This window comes from Cottoperca gobio, unplaced genomic scaffold (assembly GCF_900634415.1).
Source record: "Cottoperca gobio unplaced genomic scaffold, fCotGob3.1 fCotGob3_309arrow_ctg1, whole genome shotgun sequence".
Lineage (NCBI taxonomy): Eukaryota > Metazoa > Chordata > Actinopteri > Perciformes > Bovichtidae > Cottoperca > Cottoperca gobio.
In genome coordinates this window covers 79,250-99,249 of record NW_021166919.1, presented here as the reverse complement: position 1 = coordinate 99,249, position 20,000 = coordinate 79,250, and the positions used below count along the sequence as shown (strand labels likewise).

Below are 20,000 nucleotides of genomic sequence, written 5' to 3'. Positions count from 1 at the left end.
TCTTAAATGTCTTAAACGTCTTGAACGTCTTTAACGTCTTAAATTTCTTTAATGTCTTTAACGTCTTAAATGTCTTTAATGTCTTTAACTTCTTTAACGTCTTAAATGTCTTTAATTTCTTTAACGTCTTTAATGTCTTTAACTTCTTTAACGTCTTTAACGTCTTAAATGTCTTAAATGTCTTTAACGTCTTTAACTTCTTTAACGTCTTTAACTTCTTTAATGTCTTAAATGTCTTTAACATCTTTAACTTCTTTAACGTCTTTAACTTCATTAACGTCTTAAAGTCTTTAATGTCTTTAACTTCTTTAACGTCTTTAATGTCTTTAACTTCTTTAACTTCTTAAAGTCTTAAAGTCTTTAATGTCTTTAACTTCTTTAACTTCTTTAACGTCTTAAAGTCTTAAAGGCTTTAATGTCTTTAACTCTTTTAACTTCTTTAACGTCTTTAATGTCTTTAACTTCTTTAACGTCTTAATGTCTTTAACTTCTTTAACGTCTTTAATGTCTTTAACTTCTTTAACGTCTTTAACGTCTTTAACTTCATTAACGTCTTAAAGTCTTTAATGTCTTTAACTTCTTTAACGTCTTTAATGTCTTTAACTTCTTTAACTTCTTAAAGTCTTAAAGTCTTTAATGTCTTTAATGTCTTTAACTTCTTTAACGTCTTAAAGTCTTAAAGGCTTTAATGTCTTTAACTCTTTTAACTTCTTTAACGTCTTTAATGTCTTTAACTTCTTTAACGTCTTAATGTCTTTAACTTCTTTAACGTCTTTAATGTCTTTAACTTCTTTAACGTCTTTAATGTCTTTAACTTCTTTAACGTCTTTAACGTCTTTAACTTCATTAACGTCTTAAAGTCTTTAATGTCTTTAACTTCTTTAACGTCTTTAATGTCTTTAACGTCTTTAACTTCTTAAAGTCTTTAACTTCTTAAAGTCTTTAAAGTCTTTAACGTCTTTAACTTCTTAAAGTCTTTAACGTCTTTAACGTCTTAAAGTCTTTAATGTCTTTAACTTCTTAAAGTCTTTAACGTCTTTAACGTCTTAAAGTCTTAAAGTCTTTAAAGTCTTTAATGTCTTTAACTTCTTAAAGTCTTAAAGGCTTTAATGTCTTTAACTTTTTTAACTTCTTTAACGTCTTTCACGGCTTAAAGTCTTTAATGTCTTTAACTTCTTTAACTTCTTTAACGTCTTTAATGTCTTTAACTTCTTTAACGTCTTTAATGTCTTTAACGTCTTTAACTTCTTAAAGTCTTTAACTTCTTAAAGTCTTTAAAGTCTTTAACTTCTTAAAGTCTTTAAAGTCTTTAACGTCTTTAACTTCTTAAAGTCTTTAACGTCTTTAACGTCTTAAAGTCTTTAATGTCTTTAACTTCTTAAAGTCTTTAACGTCTTTAACGTCTTAAAGTCTTAAAGTCTTTAATGTCTTTAACGTCTTTAACTTCTTAAAGTCTTTAACGTCTTTAACATCTTTAATGTCTTTAACTTCTTTAACGTCTTAAAGTCTTTAATGTCTTTAACGTCTATAACTTCTTTAACGTCTTAAAGTCTTTAACGTCTTTAACTTCTTTAACGTCTTTAACTTCTTTAACGTCTTTAACGTCTTAAAGTCTTTAATGTCTTTAACGTCTTTAACTTCTTTAATGTCTTTAACGTCTTTAACTTCTTAAAGTCTTTAACGTCTTTAACATCTTTAATGTCTTTAACTTCTTTAACGTCTTAAAGTCTTTAATGTCTTTAACGTCTATAACTTCTTTAACGTCTTTAATGTCTTTAACTTCTTTAACGTCTTTAATGTCTTTAACGTCTTTAACTTCTTAAAGTCTTTAACTTCTTAAAGTCTTTAAAGTCTTTAACTTCTTAAAGTCTTTAAAGTCTTTAACGTCTTTAACTTCTTAAAGTCTTTAACGTCTTTAACGTCTTAAAGTCTTTAATGTCTTTAACTTCTTAAAGTCTTTAACGTCTTTAACGTCTTAAAGTCTTAAAGTCTTTAATGTCTTTAACGTCTTTAACTTCTTAAAGTCTTTAACGTCTTTAACATCTTTAATGTCTTTAACTTCTTTAACGTCTTAAAGTCTTTAATGTCTTTAACGTCTATAACTTCTTTAACGTCTTAAAGTCTTTAACGTCTTTAACTTCTTTAACGTCTTTAACTTCTTTAACGTCTTTAACGTCTTAAAGTCTTTAATGTCTTTAACGTCTTTAACTTCTTTAATGTCTTTAACGTCTTTAACTTCTTAAAGTCTTTAACGTCTTTAACTTCTTAAAGTCTTTAACGTCTTTAACGTCTTAAAGTCTTTAATGTCTTTAACTTCTTAAAGTCTTTAACGTCTTTAACGTCTTAAAGTCTTAAAGTCTTTAATGTCTTTAACGTCTTTAACTTCTTAAAGTCTTTAACGTCTTTAACATCTTTAATGTCTTTAACTTCTTTAACGTCTTAAAGTCTTTAATGTCTTTAACGTCTATAACTTCTTTAACGTCTTAAAGTCTTTAACGTCTTTAACTTCTTTAACGTCTTTAACTTCTTTAACGTCTTTAACGTCTTAAAGTCTTTAATGTCTTTAACGTCTTTAACTTCTTTAATGTCTTTAACGTCTTTAACGTCTTTAACTTCTTTAACGTCTTTAATGTCTTTAACTTCTTTAACGTCTTTAACTTCTTTAACGTCTTTAACTTCTTTAACTTCTTTAACGTCTTTAACTTCTTTAACGTCTTTAACTTCTTTAACTTCTTTAACGTCTTAAATGTCTTAAACGTCTTGAACGTCTTTAACGTCTTAAATTTCTTTAATGTCTTTAACGTCTTAAATGTCTTTAATGTCTTTAACTTCTTTAACGTCTTAAATGTCTTTAATTTCTTTAACGTCTTTAATGTCTTTAACTTCTTTAACGTCTTTAACGTCTTAAATGTCTTAAATGTCTTTAACGTCTTTAACTTCTTTAACGTCTTTAACTTCTTTAATGTCTTAAATGTCTTAAATGTCTTTAACATCTTTAACTTCTTTAACGTCTTTAACTTCATTAACGTCTTAAAGTCTTTAATGTCTTTAACTTCTTTAACGTCTTTAATGTCTTTAACTTCTTTAACTTCTTAAAGTCTTAAAGTCTTTAATGTCTTTAACTTCTTTAACTTCTTTAACGTCTTAAAGTCTTAAAGGCTTTAATGTCTTTAACTCTTTTAACTTCTTTAACGTCTTTAATGTCTTTAACTTCTTTAACGTCTTAATGTCTTTAACTTCTTTAACGTCTTTAATGTCTTTAACTTCTTTAACGTCTTTAACGTCTTTAACTTCATTAACGTCTTAAAGTCTTTAATGTCTTTAACTTCTTTAACGTCTTTAATGTCTTTAACTTCTTTAACTTCTTAAAGTCTTAAAGTCTTTAATGTCTTTAATGTCTTTAACTTCTTTAACGTCTTAAAGTCTTAAAGGCTTTAATGTCTTTAACTCTTTTAACTTCTTTAACGTCTTTAATGTCTTTAACTTCTTTAACGTCTTAATGTCTTTAACTTCTTTAACGTCTTTAATGTCTTTAACTTCTTTAACGTCTTTAATGTCTTTAACTTCTTTAACGTCTTTAACGTCTTTAACTTCATTAACGTCTTAAAGTCTTTAATGTCTTTAACTTCTTTAACGTCTTTAATGTCTTTAACGTCTTTAACTTCTTAAAGTCTTTAACTTCTTAAAGTCTTTAAAGTCTTTAACGTCTTTAACTTCTTAAAGTCTTTAACGTCTTTAACGTCTTAAAGTCTTTAATGTCTTTAACTTCTTAAAGTCTTTAACGTCTTTAACGTCTTAAAGTCTTAAAGTCTTTAAAGTCTTTAATGTCTTTAACTTCTTAAAGTCTTAAAGGCTTTAATGTCTTTAACTTTTTTAACTTCTTTAACGTCTTTCACGGCTTAAAGTCTTTAATGTCTTTAACTTCTTTAACTTCTTTAACGTCTTTAATGTCTTTAACTTCTTTAACGTCTTTAATGTCTTTAACGTCTTTAACTTCTTAAAGTCTTTAACTTCTTAAAGTCTTTAAAGTCTTTAACTTCTTAAAGTCTTTAAAGTCTTTAACGTCTTTAACTTCTTAAAGTCTTTAACGTCTTTAACGTCTTAAAGTCTTTAATGTCTTTAACTTCTTAAAGTCTTTAACGTCTTTAACGTCTTAAAGTCTTAAAGTCTTTAATGTCTTTAACGTCTTTAACTTCTTAAAGTCTTTAACGTCTTTAACATCTTTAATGTCTTTAACTTCTTTAACGTCTTAAAGTCTTTAATGTCTTTAACGTCTATAACTTCTTTAACGTCTTAAAGTCTTTAACGTCTTTAACTTCTTTAACGTCTTTAACTTCTTTAACGTCTTTAACGTCTTAAAGTCTTTAATGTCTTTAACGTCTTTAACTTCTTTAATGTCTTTAACTTCTTAAAGTCTTTAACGTCTTTAACATCTTTAATGTCTTTAACTTCTTTAACGTCTTAAAGTCTTTAATGTCTTTAACGTCTATAACTTCTTTAACGTCTTTAATGTCTTTAACTTCTTTAACGTCTTTAATGTCTTTAACGTCTTTAACTTCTTAAAGTCTTTAACTTCTTAAAGTCTTTAAAGTCTTTAACTTCTTAAAGTCTTTAAAGTCTTTAACGTCTTTAACTTCTTAACGTCTTTAACGTCTTAAAGTCTTTAATGTCTTTAACTTCTTAAAGTCTTTAACGTCTTTAACGTCTTAAAGTCTTAAAGTCTTTAATGTCTTTAACGTCTTTAACTTCTTAAAGTCTTTAACGTCTTTAACATCTTTAATGTCTTTAACTTCTTTAACGTCTTAAAGTCTTTAATGTCTTTAACGTCTATAACTTCTTTAACGTCTTAAAGTCTTTAACGTCTTTAACTTCTTTAACGTCTTTAACTTCTTTAACGTCTTTAACGTCTTAAAGTCTTTAATGTCTTTAACGTCTTTAACTTCTTTAATGTCTTTAACGTCTTTAACGTCTTTAACTTCTTTAACGTCTTTAATGTCTTTAACTTCTTTAACGTCTTTAACTTCTTTAACGTCTTTAACTTCTTTAACTTCTTTAACGTCTTTAACTTCTTTAACGTCTTTAACTTCTTTAACTTCTTTAACGTCTTAAATGTCTTAAACGTCTTGAACGTCTTTAACGTCTTAAATTTCTTTAATGTCTTTAACGTCTTAAATGTCTTTAATGTCTTTAACTTCTTTAACGTCTTAAATGTCTTTAATTTCTTTAACGTCTTTAATGTCTTTAACTTCTTTAACGTCTTTAACGTCTTAAATGTCTTAAATGTCTTTAACGTCTTTAACTTCTTTAACGTCTTTAACTTCTTTAATGTCTTAAATGTCTTAAATGTCTTTAACATCTTTAACTTCTTTAACGTCTTTAACTTCATTAACGTCTTAAAGTCTTTAATGTCTTTAACTTCTTTAACGTCTTTAATGTCTTTAACTTCTTTAACTTCTTAAAGTCTTAAAGTCTTTAATGTCTTTAACTTCTTTAACTTCTTTAACGTCTTAAAGTCTTAAAGGCTTTAATGTCTTTAACTCTTTTAACTTCTTTAACGTCTTTAATGTCTTTAACTTCTTTAACGTCTTAATGTCTTTAACTTCTTTAACGTCTTTAATGTCTTTAACTTCTTTAACGTCTTTAACGTCTTTAACTTCATTAACGTCTTAAAGTCTTTAATGTCTTTAACTTCTTTAACGTCTTTAATGTCTTTAACTTCTTTAACTTCTTAAAGTCTTAAAGTCTTTAATGTCTTTAATGTCTTTAACTTCTTTAACGTCTTAAAGTCTTAAAGGCTTTAATGTCTTTAACTCTTTTAACTTCTTTAACGTCTTTAATGTCTTTAACTTCTTTAACGTCTTAATGTCTTTAACTTCTTTAACGTCTTTAATGTCTTTAACTTCTTTAACGTCTTTAATGTCTTTAACTTCTTTAACGTCTTTAACGTCTTTAACTTCATTAACGTCTTAAAGTCTTTAATGTCTTTAACTTCTTTAACGTCTTTAATGTCTTTAACGTCTTTAACTTCTTAAAGTCTTTAACTTCTTAAAGTCTTTAAAGTCTTTAACGTCTTTAACTTCTTAAAGTCTTTAACGTCTTTAACGTCTTAAAGTCTTTAATGTCTTTAACTTCTTAAAGTCTTTAACGTCTTTAACGTCTTAAAGTCTTAAAGTCTTTAAAGTCTTTAATGTCTTTAACTTCTTAAAGTCTTAAAGGCTTTAATGTCTTTAACTTTTTTAACTTCTTTAACGTCTTTCACGGCTTAAAGTCTTTAATGTCTTTAACTTCTTTAACTTCTTTAACGTCTTTAATGTCTTTAACTTCTTTAACGTCTTTAATGTCTTTAACGTCTTTAACTTCTTAAAGTCTTTAACTTCTTAAAGTCTTTAAAGTCTTTAACTTCTTAAAGTCTTTAAAGTCTTTAACGTCTTTAACTTCTTAAAGTCTTTAACGTCTTTAACGTCTTAAAGTCTTTAATGTCTTTAACTTCTTAAAGTCTTTAACGTCTTTAACGTCTTAAAGTCTTAAAGTCTTTAATGTCTTTAACGTCTTTAACTTCTTAAAGTCTTTAACGTCTTTAACATCTTTAATGTCTTTAACTTCTTTAACGTCTTAAAGTCTTTAATGTCTTTAACGTCTATAACTTCTTTAACGTCTTAAAGTCTTTAACGTCTTTAACTTCTTTAACGTCTTTAACTTCTTTAACGTCTTTAACGTCTTAAAGTCTTTAATGTCTTTAACGTCTTTAACTTCTTTAATGTCTTTAACGTCTTTAACTTCTTAAAGTCTTTAACGTCTTTAACATCTTTAATGTCTTTAACTTCTTTAACGTCTTAAAGTCTTTAATGTCTTTAACGTCTATAACTTCTTTAACGTCTTAAAGTCTTTAACGTCTTTAACTTCTTTAACGTCTTTAACTTCTTTAACGTCTTTAACGTCTTAAAGTCTTTAATGTCTTTAACGTCTATAACTTCTTTAACGTCTTAAACGTCTTTAACTTCTTTAACGTCTTTAACTTCTTTAACGTCTTTAACGTCTTAAAGTCTTTAATGTCTTTAACGTCTTTAACTTCTTTAATGTCTTTAACGTCTTTAACGTCTTTAACGTCTTTAACTTCTTTAACGTCTTTAACGTCTTAAAGTCTTTAATGTCTTTAACTTCTTTAACGTCTTAAAGTCTTTAATGTCTTTAACGTCTTTAACGTCTTTAACTTCTTTAACGTCTTTAACTTCTTTAACGTCTTTAACGTCTTAAAGTCTTTAATGTCTTTAACTTCTTTAACGTCTTAAAGTCTTTAATGTCTTTAACGTCTTTAACGTCTTTAACGTCTTTAACGTCTTAAAGACTTTAACGTCTTTAACTTCTTTAATGTCTTTAACGTCTTTAACGTCTTAAAGTCTTTAACGTCTTTAACTTCTTTAACGTCTTTAACGTCTTTAACGTCTTTAACGTCTTTAACGTCTTTAACTTCTTAAAGTCTTTAATGTCTTTAACTTCTTTAACGTCTTTAACTTCTTAAAGTCTTTAATGTCTTTAACTTCTTTAACGTCTTTAACGTCTTTAACTTCTTAAAGTCTTTAACGTCTTAAATGTCTTTAACTTCTTTAACGTCTTTAACTTCTTTAATGTCTTTAACGTCTTTAACGTCTTTAACGTCTTTAACGTCTTTAACGTCTTAAACTGAACGATGAACATGTTTCCTTTATTTCCTGTTTTCATTTTGTCTCTTCAAGGTCACAGACACACACACACTCTCTCTCACACACACACATACTCTTTCTCTCTCACACACACACACACACACACACACACACACACACACACACACCACAGCCTCGGAGGCAGAGAGAGCCGCTGTTTTCAGTTTAAAGGCCATAAAAACACTTTGAAGAGAGAATTTATGTGTGTGTGTGTGTGTGTGTGTGTGTGTGTGTGTGTGTGTGTGTGTCACAGTAGGCCAGAGAGAAGCTGTTTTCAGCTCCGGGCTTCAGCCAGTCACGCTGAGTGGGAGGTGTGTGTGTTAATGTGTGTGTGTGAGGCAAACAGCTGTTCAGAGTGTTTGAGGCCTGCTGGTGACACACACACACCATCAGGTTGTATGTGTGTATAAACAGTCAGTGGAAAGTTTCCACCTTCAGGCTGGTAAATATTTAAATGTAATTTTCTGCGAGCTGTGAATGAAAGTGGTGTGTGTGTGTGTGTGTGTGTGTGTGTGTGTGTGTGTGTGTGTGTGTGTGTGTGTCACACCTGTTCAGCTGTCTGTTGTAGATTAATGAAAAGAGAATAAATCGGAGACTGTCCACATACACACACATGCGTTTAAGCTCTACTCTTTTATTTTATTTTAAGGACTTTTATCTCTAAATATTCAGACTTTTATCTCTAAATATTAAACTTTTATAACTTTTATCTCTAAATATTAAACTTTTATCTCTAAATATTCAGACTTTTTATTCTCAATATGTCAGTGCACTTTTTCTTGCAAACACATGCACTTTTTAACAGTTTTGTTGGGCTATAAAAAGCGTAGATATATGTGTGTGTGTGTGTGTGTGTGTTTGCTAACCTGGGAGCTGCTTGTCGCCAGCCGCCTGGGCGATGCGAATGTACGGCGTAGTGAGCTGGGTTGCGATTATAGCGGCTATTCATCCAGGAAGGCATGCAGAGAGACAGACAGGTAACCAGAGAGAGACAGACAGGTAAACAGAGAGAGACAGACAGGTAAATAGAGAGAGACAGACAGGTAAACAGAGAGAGAGGCAGTATCAGTAGTTTGTTAGTACCATGCAGCTTCTTCCTGCTGGAGGAAGTAGTCTTATTAATTATTATTTAAAATGAGCCGTTCGACAGAAACCTGCAAGAGAAGCTCGTTAATCAATCAAGCGTCAGACATTAGTAATCAATCAGCTGCGACAGGAAACACCTGCTGCCCGGCCGCACAGCAACGTATCCAGTGTACGTTGAATTACATGTTCCACGTGTATAAAAACATTTGTACTAACGGAGGTTTTATGGATATATATATTGTATTATACATATTTAGAAACAGTTTGTGCACTTTTACGTGACATATATTGTACACATACATTGAGATATTAATAACTTTATACTCAATAATACTGAAGTTATACTGAACATTCAGTTACTATTTAAACACTTTAAACAGCATAAATATTATTCACAATGTTATATATTGTATTAAACATATTTTTGCATATTTATCTTTATTTATTGTTGTCATGTATTGTAGTTTAATGTACACATTTCTACACACTTATTTCTTCTATATTTGCATATTGTTTTCATTCTAAATTGGATCAACTGTAACGTACGACTTTAGGGCCATTGGGTAAAGAAATAATAAACATTACGGAGTTGGGGGAGCGGCAAATATTCAAAGAAAAACTCATAACTTTCTGTATTAAAGTCGTACATTTATGAGAAGAAAATGGTGATGTTTTGGAGGAACCACATCGATTCACTTTGCAATATAATATAATGATAAACCACATTATTTTCACGCAAAATTACGTCTCTAATCTCCGTCATACCCCCCACCCCCCCATCAATAAAGTACTTCTGATTCTGATAAATAAAATATATTTTAAATATCACATTTTTCTACACTCCGTCTCGTGAGGAAACATTTAGTGAGTCTGCTTCTAGATGTGTATTTCCTCCCTTTGGTGTGTGTGTGTGTGTGTGTGTGTGTGTGTGTGTGTACGTGCGTGTGTGTGTGTGTGTGTGTGTGTGAGAGAGAATAAAATTAAAATCATTTAGCTCTAAACTGTGTTTTCTTTGTGCTAAACTGTTAACATTCAGCAGACGTTCAGCTCTCCTTTACATTCACATCAGCTTCGCTCACTGTTAGCGCTGCAAGGCACCGTGGGTACTCTGAAAGGGGTGGGGGAGGACACCCCCCCACCCCCCCTGGGAGATCTGGTTGGCTGCTGCAGCCTGACTGACAGGTGCCGGGGGAGCAGCAGAGCCAATCAGCATCTGCCGTCGTTAGCCAGCAGAACTGTGCTCCAATAAAAGCTGATTAAAGCCAGAACAGTCAATTACTGTTTGTGTGTGTCTGTGTCTGTGTGTCTGTGTGTCTGTGTGTCTGTGTGTGTGTGTGTGTGTGTGTGTGAGAGAGATAATCCTGGATGGTCAGGGGAGGTAACTGTGTTTTTAGCTTGTTTAGTTGCGCTGCTATACAGCTCTCTGGACACCCATAGAGTCCCAGTCATTAGCCCTGTGTTAGCCGGGCGTAAGCGTAGCATAGAGTTCTGCGTGCGCTTTATTTGTGTCGTGTGTCCGTCTGTCTGCAGAGGACTAGGTTTTAGGATTAGGTCGTCCTGCTACTGGAGGACAGACAGACAGATGTCGGGGACGAGCAGCCATCTGTGAACCATTATACTTCTGGATGGGGCCCGTGTGCTAACCATTAGCCTAGTGCTCCAGCAGCTAGCTGCCATCTGTGTCTCTTTACACAGAATGGACTGGCTAGCTAGCGGCTAATGTAGCATTAAAATCCAGTCCAGCAGACAGCAGAAACGAGCATCAAGCAGCTATTGATGCTAACCGCTAACTGTGCAAAGTAAAATGTACTCTCCACTTTTCCAAGAAAAAAGTTATGGAATCATTTTCAAAATAAAATATTATAGAGTTCATTTGAAAATGAAATAGTAGGTTGGCACCTGTCAAAATAAAACAATTATATACATTTCAAAATAAAACAATTATATACACTTCAAAATAAAATAAACTATGTTTACCATTCTAAATTGTAACATATTTCAAAGTAAAACAAGCTCCTCACAGAAGTCTTAGTATGTACTCTACTTGTTTCAAAATAAAATCTACTTAACTCCTGTTGAACTAAAATATATAAAAAATGTAATCACCTTCCAAAATAAGAACTTTCAATATAAAATGTATTTTACAACTTTCCAAATAACATTTACACAAAACCTTTTAAAATAAAATAAAATAAAAACACCTTAAAAAACGAAATCATCAGGACCACCTTCCAAAATAAAATCTATTGGAGCACTTTTCAAAATAGCACTGAATACCTTTGAGAACAAAATCCACTTTTACACATTTAAACCTAAAATACATATTTAAACCTTTCAAAATAAAATGCACTGCACTTCCTCACCTTTAGTGGCCACTCGCACACAGTCGATCTTTGTCTCCTGTTGAGAGAGAAGACCATTAGTTTCCTGTCAACACAAATGTCGAAATATTAGTGGTCACGTCCGGCAACTCCAGAAACACACACACACACACACACACACACACACACACACACACACACACACACACACACACACACACACACACACACGTTGTAAACAGAGCGGACAGACGTCAAATGGCTGTGGATCAGTGCCTGTGCTGGCATTTAACAATGAACACACACACTTGAGACACACTCTCACACACACACACACACACACACACACACAGTGAGCCAGGTTTTGGTGAAAGGCGAGAGAGAACATCTTGTGTCTTTCTGGTTTTAACAAACAGACGACAAATTAAACACAAAAGCTCATGAATATTCATGCTCACACACACACACACACACACACACACAGTGCGGTGTGTGTCTCTGCGGCGTGGCAACAGTAAAAAGCACTACGGTCCCTGCATTATTCAACACACACACACCAATTAAACCTCCCGGCGTCAATAATTAACACACAACACAATACTATCTGTGTGTGTGTGTGTGTGTGTGTGTGTGTGTGTGTGTGTGTGCAGTCAACAATTATCTTTTTTTACACACTGACGTGACAAAACACACACAGCCCCCACTGCAGCCTATTAGTGTCACTGGTCAGGCTGCTGGAACTATCTCCACTCACATTAAACTGTGTGTGTGTGTGTGTGTGTGTGTGTGTGTGTGTGTGTGTGTGTGTGTGTGTGTGTGTGAGACCCCTCTGTCTCACTTCTCTGGTTTTTATGACAGAAAGAAGAGAAAGTGGAGGATATTGAAAGGGAAATTTAGAGTATAATACACTAGAATAATGGCGAGGCTTTGTTATCACATACATGTGCTGTCACACATCAAGCTCCGCTGCACACTGATTGGATATCTCGACACACGCCACTCCTTTAAATAAAATTCAGTCCGTGTTTCCTCCGTGACGAGCAGGTTCTCAAACTAGAACAAAGACGCTCCTTATAGCTGCAGAACCTCACTGAGAATCTTCATGTTTTTAACTTTTCTTCAGTATAAATTGAACCCAGTGATGGTTGAACATCTACAGCAGCACTGCAGACAGCAGTTGATTACAGATCATTCTGCTTTATATATGTATACATATATATACATATATGTATACATATATATACATACATATATGTATACATATATATACATATATGTATACATATATATACATACATATATGTATACATATATATACATATATGTATACATATATCTATATATCTATATATCTATATATATATATATATAGATATAGTATATAGATATATATATATATATATCTATATAGATATATATATATATATCTATATACTATATCTATATATATATATATATATAGATATATACAATGTATAGATATATACAATGTATATATACATATACATATATACTGTATATATACATATATATCTCAATACAGTGTACAGATATGTCAGTGTACAGGTGTGTCAGTGTAGAGGTGTGTCAGTGTACAGGTGTGTGGTGTACAGGTAAACTCACCCCGTTAGCAGTGCTGACAGCCTGGTAGTAGATCCCATAACTCTTATGAGGAAGCAGAGGAGCGTTCCAGTAGCCGCTGAAGGTCCTGTTATCACCTGCACAGGTACACAGGTAAACTAACTGAGACACAGGAAACCCTTTTCGAAACTAAGAAGGATCAACACAGTAGCTGTCTGACTAACATACTAGTAACTAAATAAGTAACGAAGAAACTGACTGATTACTGACTAATTAACACACAACTGTACTTAGTTATATAATTAACAACTAGTATACTTTCCTATTAGTATAATATATATATGTTTTACTAACTAACTAAATATCAAGTTAGCTCATTAGGGAACTAGCTAACTGAGTGACTTTCTAATATACCCGTCGACAAACTAACTGACTATCTGCCTCCCTATCTATCTATCTAACCAACCAACTAACTAACTAACTACCGAGCTAACTAGCTAATTAGCTAGCTGTGTGTGAGTGACTGACCGACGCAGAAGGGCATCGCTGCTCTCAGCTCGCTCATCGGTAGCTCTGCACTGAAGTAATACTGAGAGTTAAGCAGCGTGGCGTTCTGGAAGTGGATGGGCACCGGGTAACAACGCAGGATCTCTGCAGTACCTCTCCTCTGCCTGCGGGGGCGCTCCTCCTCCACCACCACCTGGTACTTACTGCAGACAGACAGAAATTAGTTAGAAGCCACTTGCTGGTTAGCCAGTCAGACTAGTTAAACTCGAGGGACAACTAGTGCTACACAGCGACATAATAATGTGTCGTCAGACTACAAACGTCTAACACACAGTTTGCGCTCGGCTCGAATGAAATCCAGCTGTATTATGGGAAATGTGGGATCCAGTAAGTCACTTGTGTTTAGGAAGATTTAGATCTTTTTTAATCCCTCTCAAGAACAACTACTGCATGGAAGTGGAAACTCTGCAGAAGTCCTTTAAGATGTTTTGAAAGCTTTCAGTTTTGAGGGGGGATTTCTCTTCACATACAACCCGACACATAAAGCTGCTCTCCTCTTATTCTCCATCTGTTGGTTCATTATTCAGCTCCACGGAAAGGTCAGCACTGCCTCTCCTCCATCACTCTCTCCTTCATTTTTATTAACTCTCTCTGTATGTGGAGGCTGAAACAGTGTGACATTAAACTGATAATTCATTTCATCCTGTCTGTGCAGGTACTAAATCCTGTGTGCGAGTAAAGACCGAAGACAGAAGTCTAATGGGAAGAGTTTGAACTGAAAAATCATAATTCTGTCTGTTGTCAACTGATTATAATTGAAAATAAATTTGTGTTCACCAGTCTGCTGTGAGGAGAAAGATTAGAGCTCTAAAGGATGAATAAATAGCAGCTCTCTGTCTGTCTGACGGGGGGGTTTCTGCATAAACATGTTTGTGACCACAGTGATTCAAAGTTTCTGTTGTGCAGCTTCCTTATGTTTCAGCAGAGCAAACGGACCAGAACAAGGCTGAATCTCTGGAGAATTGTATGGCAACTCTGAAAATATATTGAGTCTCCAAAAAACTCTGCAGACTTTCCAAAGACCTTTCAAGCCTCACCTAAACACTACAAACACTCCACGATTATACAAAACTCTACCTGCACTATTAAAACTCTACAGACTGAGAAAACTCTACAAACTCCACACAGATTGTTTAAAATGTCTACAGAAAATATACAGAAACTTTACATTATTTAGTTTACGTAAACTTTACTTACTCTACGGAAACTCTACTGATTCTATGAAGCTACTCTACAGAAACTCTACAGACTCTACAGAACCTCTACAAACTCTACAGAAACTCTACAAACTCTACAGAAACTCTACACTACAGAAACTCTACAAACACTCTACATACTTTACAGAAACTCTACATACTCTAAAAACTCTACAGAAACTCTACAGACTCTACAAACTCTACAGAGACTCTACAGAAACTCTACAGACTACAGCAAATCTACAGAAACTCTACAGACACTCTACAGACTATACATAAACTCTACAGATTCTACAGAAACTCTACAAACTTTATAGAAACTCTACAGAAACTCAACAAACTCTACAGAAACTCTAAACTACAGAAACTCTACAGACTACAGACACTCTACAGATTCTACAGAAACTCTACAAACTTTATAGAAACTCTACAGAAACTCAACAAACTCTACAGAAACTCAACAAACTCTACATAAACTCTACACTACAGAAACTCTACAGACTACATAAACTCTACAGACACTCTACATACTTTACAGAAACTCTACATACTCTAAAAACTCTACAGAAACTTTATAAACTCTACAGACACTCTACAGAAACTCTACATACTCTACAGACACTCTACAGAAACTCTACAGATTCTACAGAAACTCTACAAACTCTACAGAAACTCTACAAACTCTACAGACTTTACAGAAACTCTACGAACTCTACATACACTCTACAGAAACTCTACAGATTCTACAGAAACTCTACAAACTCTACAGAAACTCTACAGACTCTACAGAAACTCTACAAACTCTACAGAAACTCTACATACACTCTACAAACTCAAAAGAAACTCTACAGATTCTACAGAAACTATACAGACTCTACATAAACTCTACAAACTCTACAGACACTCTACAAACTATACAGAAACTACAAACTCTACAGAAAATCTACAAACTCTACAGAAACTCTAAAAACTCTACAAACTCCACAGAAACTGTCCTGACTCTAGGAGGCTAATTGGTCTCTAAAAAACATCTGCAAACTCAATTGAAACTCTACCAACAACGCTGCTTGTAATGACACCAAAGACGAGCCAACAGAGTCGTCCACCAGCACATCTACACAGAGCTGCACCTGAACGCAGCACAGTGAGTTTTCATCAGTGATTGTGTCCTGAGGGAAACGTGGGAAACAATAGTTGTTGTTTTTTGTTTTTTTACTGGAACCAGATCCAGGACAGCAGTCATATATCACACACACACACACATACACACACACACACACACACACACACACACACACACACACACACACACACACACACTCACGGAGGGTGTGGAATGCAGTATTGTCACATTTCCTGCTGGTCAGGAAACTAAAGGAGGATACACACACACATACACACACACACACACACACCCACACACACACACACACACACACACACACACTGCGGTATCTGTATTGTTTAATTCCCCACAGAAACACACAGATTCGATCTTCCCTTCCTTCTCTCTTTCTCTCTCCTCCCCCTCACTTCGTCTCTTTTCTTCCTCTCTGTCTTTCCAATCACATTTCTTCACGCTCACGTTGCAGCACTTGTTGTGTGAGTGTGACAGTAATCTGATTACAGCTGCAGGTCGCTCGCGGCTACACCTTTTGTCCTACAATTGGAGGGTTTTATACATGAGTGTGTGTTGTACAGCGTGTGTGCGCCCGAGGGACGACACTCACTCCGGTGTCAGAAGGGACAAAAGAAAAGTTAAATATAAACACACACAAACATGAAATCGTATCTCGCAGCAGCATCTGTTCAATCTGATGGATTTCACATAAACTATCATGTCAATTAACACACTGCACGTCTCACACACACACACACACACACACATATAAACACACACACTCTCTCTTTACATCTCCAGTCTTGTTCTAGCATGAAAAGAAAAACATAAATCTCGATTCGCTTGAAAATTATCCGTTTTCTTCTTTTCAGTCGTCAGTGTGTCAACATGTGTTTTATACAAACGCTCTGTTCTCCCAGGCCCCCTGAACAACCCACCAGCTGCGTGTGTGTTTCATTTTATTTCTATTTATTTGTCCATCTTTTAACCACGGAAAAGGGACATAATGCAGATTACAGACGAGTGTAAAGAAAACATCAAAACACATCCAGAGATGTGTTACTAACTGTGTGTGTAGATGTAAACTCTCCACAGCTACATTACATAACGCCTCATGTACATATTAAACACTTGTAATATAAAGTTGTATGACTCTGTTCACCTGTAGTGTGTACAACATGTATGACTCTGTTCACCTGTAGTGTGTACAACATGTATGACTCTGTTCACCTGTAGTGTGTACAACATGTATGACTCTGTTCACCTGTAGTGTGTACAACATGTATGACCCTGTTCACCTGTAGTGTGTACAACATGTATGACCCTGTTCACCTGTAGTGTGTACAACATGTATGACCCTGTTCACCAGTAGTGTGTACAACATGTATGACCCTGTTCACCTGTAGTGTGTACAACATGTATGACCCTGTTCACCTGTAGTGTGTACAACATGTATGACTCTGTTCACCTGTAGTGTGTACAACATGTATGACTCTGTTCACCTGTAGTGTTGTTCACCTGTAGTGTTGTTCACCTGTAGTGTGTACAACATGTATGAATGTTACAATACATATCTTTAAAGGAGCTTTTCTCTAAAGGAGCTTTTTCTCACACTCTTCAGCAGAAGTCTCCACTTCAGCAGCACTTACATACACCAAACTTTCCACTTTCATTCCTCTCTATATTCTGAAGCTTTGTGCAGAGGACTTTGTTCACATGTCACTCACAGCTCATGTTATACACGCTACACTAACTACATGCAGGAGATGCACAGAGTTCTGTGTGTTGACAGGATTTAGTGATTTATGGAGTGAAACAAAGAGATAAAGTACAAACAGTATTTGAGTAAATGCACTTAGTTACTTCCCCCCACTGTGTACCACATTAGGTTGATAAACAATACAATTTATAAAAGCTTCTCCTTCTTGTTTTACATGCTTTTATTCTTTTGTTGTTTATTGTTTGTAAAAAAGAGATAAAGTGCCAGTTAATAATAAGAGATGTGTGTGTGTGTGTGTGTGTGTGTGTGTGTGTGTGTGTGTGTGTGTGTGTGTGTGTGTGTGTGTGTGTGTGTGTGTGTATGTGTGTGTGTGATTGACACATTAGCAGCTAATCCCTCGATAATCCTCGGTGTTAGCCCCGCCCGCTGATCGTTAATTAACCAAATCCCTCGTTACGGCCTCGGCGACGGAGATCAGACAGCTGTTGACATGACGGCCGTTACTGCGGATACCGCCTCTCTCTGGGCCCCGACGACAGAGATTCAGCCAAGAGAGAAACTTTGTTTTTGTTATCTTCTACATTTAAATCTCGGAGAGGAAAAGAAAGACAAAGGTTCACTTATTAAATATATTTATCAGTTCGTGTGTTTGTAAATATATAATATAAATATGTAAAACCAGCAGAACGTCTGTCGAGGTCTGAGCTGTTTTATTTATTCAGAACTCTATTTCTGTCTCTAAACTCTAAAATAACTGTACATAAAGACATGTTATCTACATCTACTGTTATAACTAGTAATTACACTCTTCTCTTGGGATCATTATTCATATTTCATCTGATTTTTATAACTTGTAATTTCAGTGTTTTGTCTTTCCTGCAGAAGTAAACTGTAAACTGTAAATATTTAACATAAATGAACTGAACTCTGTTTGTTAAAATCTGCCATTTTTTACAGATTAGTTATAATTTGACATAAAAAACAAAACAAGAGCATGATTCCAGTTTTAGTTCCAGTTTCTATTTCATGTCGAGTTTAAATGTTTAACGTCTCAGTCATGAAAACTTTATGAAGCGGAAGATTGATGCTAATGAATATTTCAACATCTGTGTGTGTGTGTGTGTGTGTGAGTGTGTGTGTGTGTGTGTGTGTGTGTGTGTGTGTGTGTGTGTGTGTGTGTGTGTTACCTGACTGGAGCTCCTCGGCTCTGAGCCGGTTTCAGCAGAACTGTGACGGTGGAGTCGGTCTGATTGAGAGGAGACTCCTGATCGTAGGCCGGCATCAGAGGAGCTGAGGAGGAAGACCGCGATTCATTTATCGTAAGACTTATCGTACGATATATGGACATGACCTCGACTCATTTAAGGTTCATCGTACAATATATAGACGTTTTTAGTCTAGCCGGTGGACTTCTTGTTTTTCTGCCTTCCCGCTCTTTGAAGGACACTCACCTGAGATCTTGGTGGTGAACTGGGTGATGACCGGAGGCCCGAAGCCTTTGACGGTCGAGGCTCTTATTGTGAAGGAGTAGGTGGAGCCTGGGTAGAGGCCGGTGAACACGTGGCTCGTCTCATTGGCCGGTTTGAACACCTTGCCGCTCTGGTTGGACAGGTCAAACTCGGTGTCGAAGGAGCTCAGAGCTTTGTAGGAGACCTGAGGGGGACTGCCATGTTAACGCCTGACAATATATTACAGGTATGAAATACAAGAGCTGTGGGGGGGGGGGGGGTTACCTCGTACTGCCGGATGAGGCCGTACGTCTGCAGCGGTTCTCTCCAGCTCAGACTGATCTGCTGCTCGTAGCTGCTGCCGAGTATTGAATCTACGGGGACGGCTCCAGGGACTGAGACGGCGACAGGGACACAGGTGAAACTTCAATACTCACATTAACACGATTACTGTTTATATTACAGGTGTGTTCTGACATGTGATGTTTAGATATGTAAATGATATGTTATGTAACTGTTTGAGTCTCATACCGTCCTCGTCTGTCAGCACCAGCAGCTCCTCGCTCTCCTTGCGTCCCTCTGGGTTACTCAGCACGAGCCTCAGGCTGACGTTGGTGAATGGTGGAAGGGTACGCACAATGTGCTGCGGCACGCCGCTCAGGGTGTCATACACCACCTCCTCCTTCACCGGCTCCCTACGGGACAGAGCGGAGGCGGAATGGTTTTATTCACCTGTCGCCGCCTCCCCGTGTTTACCTGTCAGCCTCCACCTTTCTGTAGTTCCCCGTGTTTACCTGCCGGGGGTCACCGCGGGACGGTAGCGGTACTGCACCGTCAGGTTGTAGCTGTAGCAGCGCGTCACGTTGTAGCCGAACGGCTCCCATCGTACCGTCACCTGTTTAGACTGAATGTCGACGACCTCGAGATGCCGCGGGCCGTGCATCGGATCTGACAAAAACACATCGTTAAGTCTCTCCAGCACGTAACCTTTACTACATCAGTGGGGGGACACTCAGACACCACATATTATATGACATTTATACTCCAGACGTGACTTCAAATACAAAAACATCATCAAGTCTCCTGACAAAACCTCCGCAGGTCATTCACACTGATGATGTTTCACAACAATAGACGAGATGTTAGTATAGTATGTTAGTGTAGTATGTTAGTATAATATGTTAGTATAGTATGTTAGTGTAGTATGTTAGTGTAGTATGTTAGTATAATATGTTAGTATAGTATGTTAGTGTAGTATGTT

General features: G+C 35.2%; 1 protein-coding gene across 7 annotated transcripts in view; it reads right to left on the bottom strand.

Annotated features, from left to right (window-relative positions):
* The window catches only part of LOC115005460 (receptor-type tyrosine-protein phosphatase mu-like), a 134,748-nt gene that overhangs the window by 59,030 nt on the left and 55,718 nt on the right, over window positions 1-20,000 (bottom strand). For 4 of the 7 annotated variants that reach the window (XM_029427281.1, XM_029427282.1, XM_029427283.1 and 1 more), the window contains exons 10-18: window positions 19,534-19,687; window positions 19,271-19,434; window positions 19,025-19,134; window positions 18,743-18,944; window positions 18,479-18,581; window positions 13,217-13,398; window positions 12,731-12,825; window positions 11,150-11,186; window positions 8,567-8,641 (exon numbers count right to left, since the gene is read on the bottom strand). In XM_029427281.1, the coding sequence (XP_029283141.1) occupies window positions 8,567-8,641; window positions 11,150-11,186; window positions 12,731-12,825; window positions 13,217-13,398; window positions 18,479-18,581; window positions 18,743-18,944; window positions 19,025-19,134; window positions 19,271-19,434; window positions 19,534-19,687 (1,122 nt within the window). The remainder of the gene's footprint in view (window positions 1-8,566; window positions 8,642-11,149; window positions 11,187-12,730; window positions 12,826-13,216; window positions 13,399-18,478; window positions 18,582-18,742; window positions 18,945-19,024; window positions 19,135-19,270; window positions 19,435-19,533; window positions 19,688-20,000) is intronic. The other 3 variants (XM_029427285.1, XM_029427286.1, XM_029427287.1) reach the window with 1 other exon arrangement.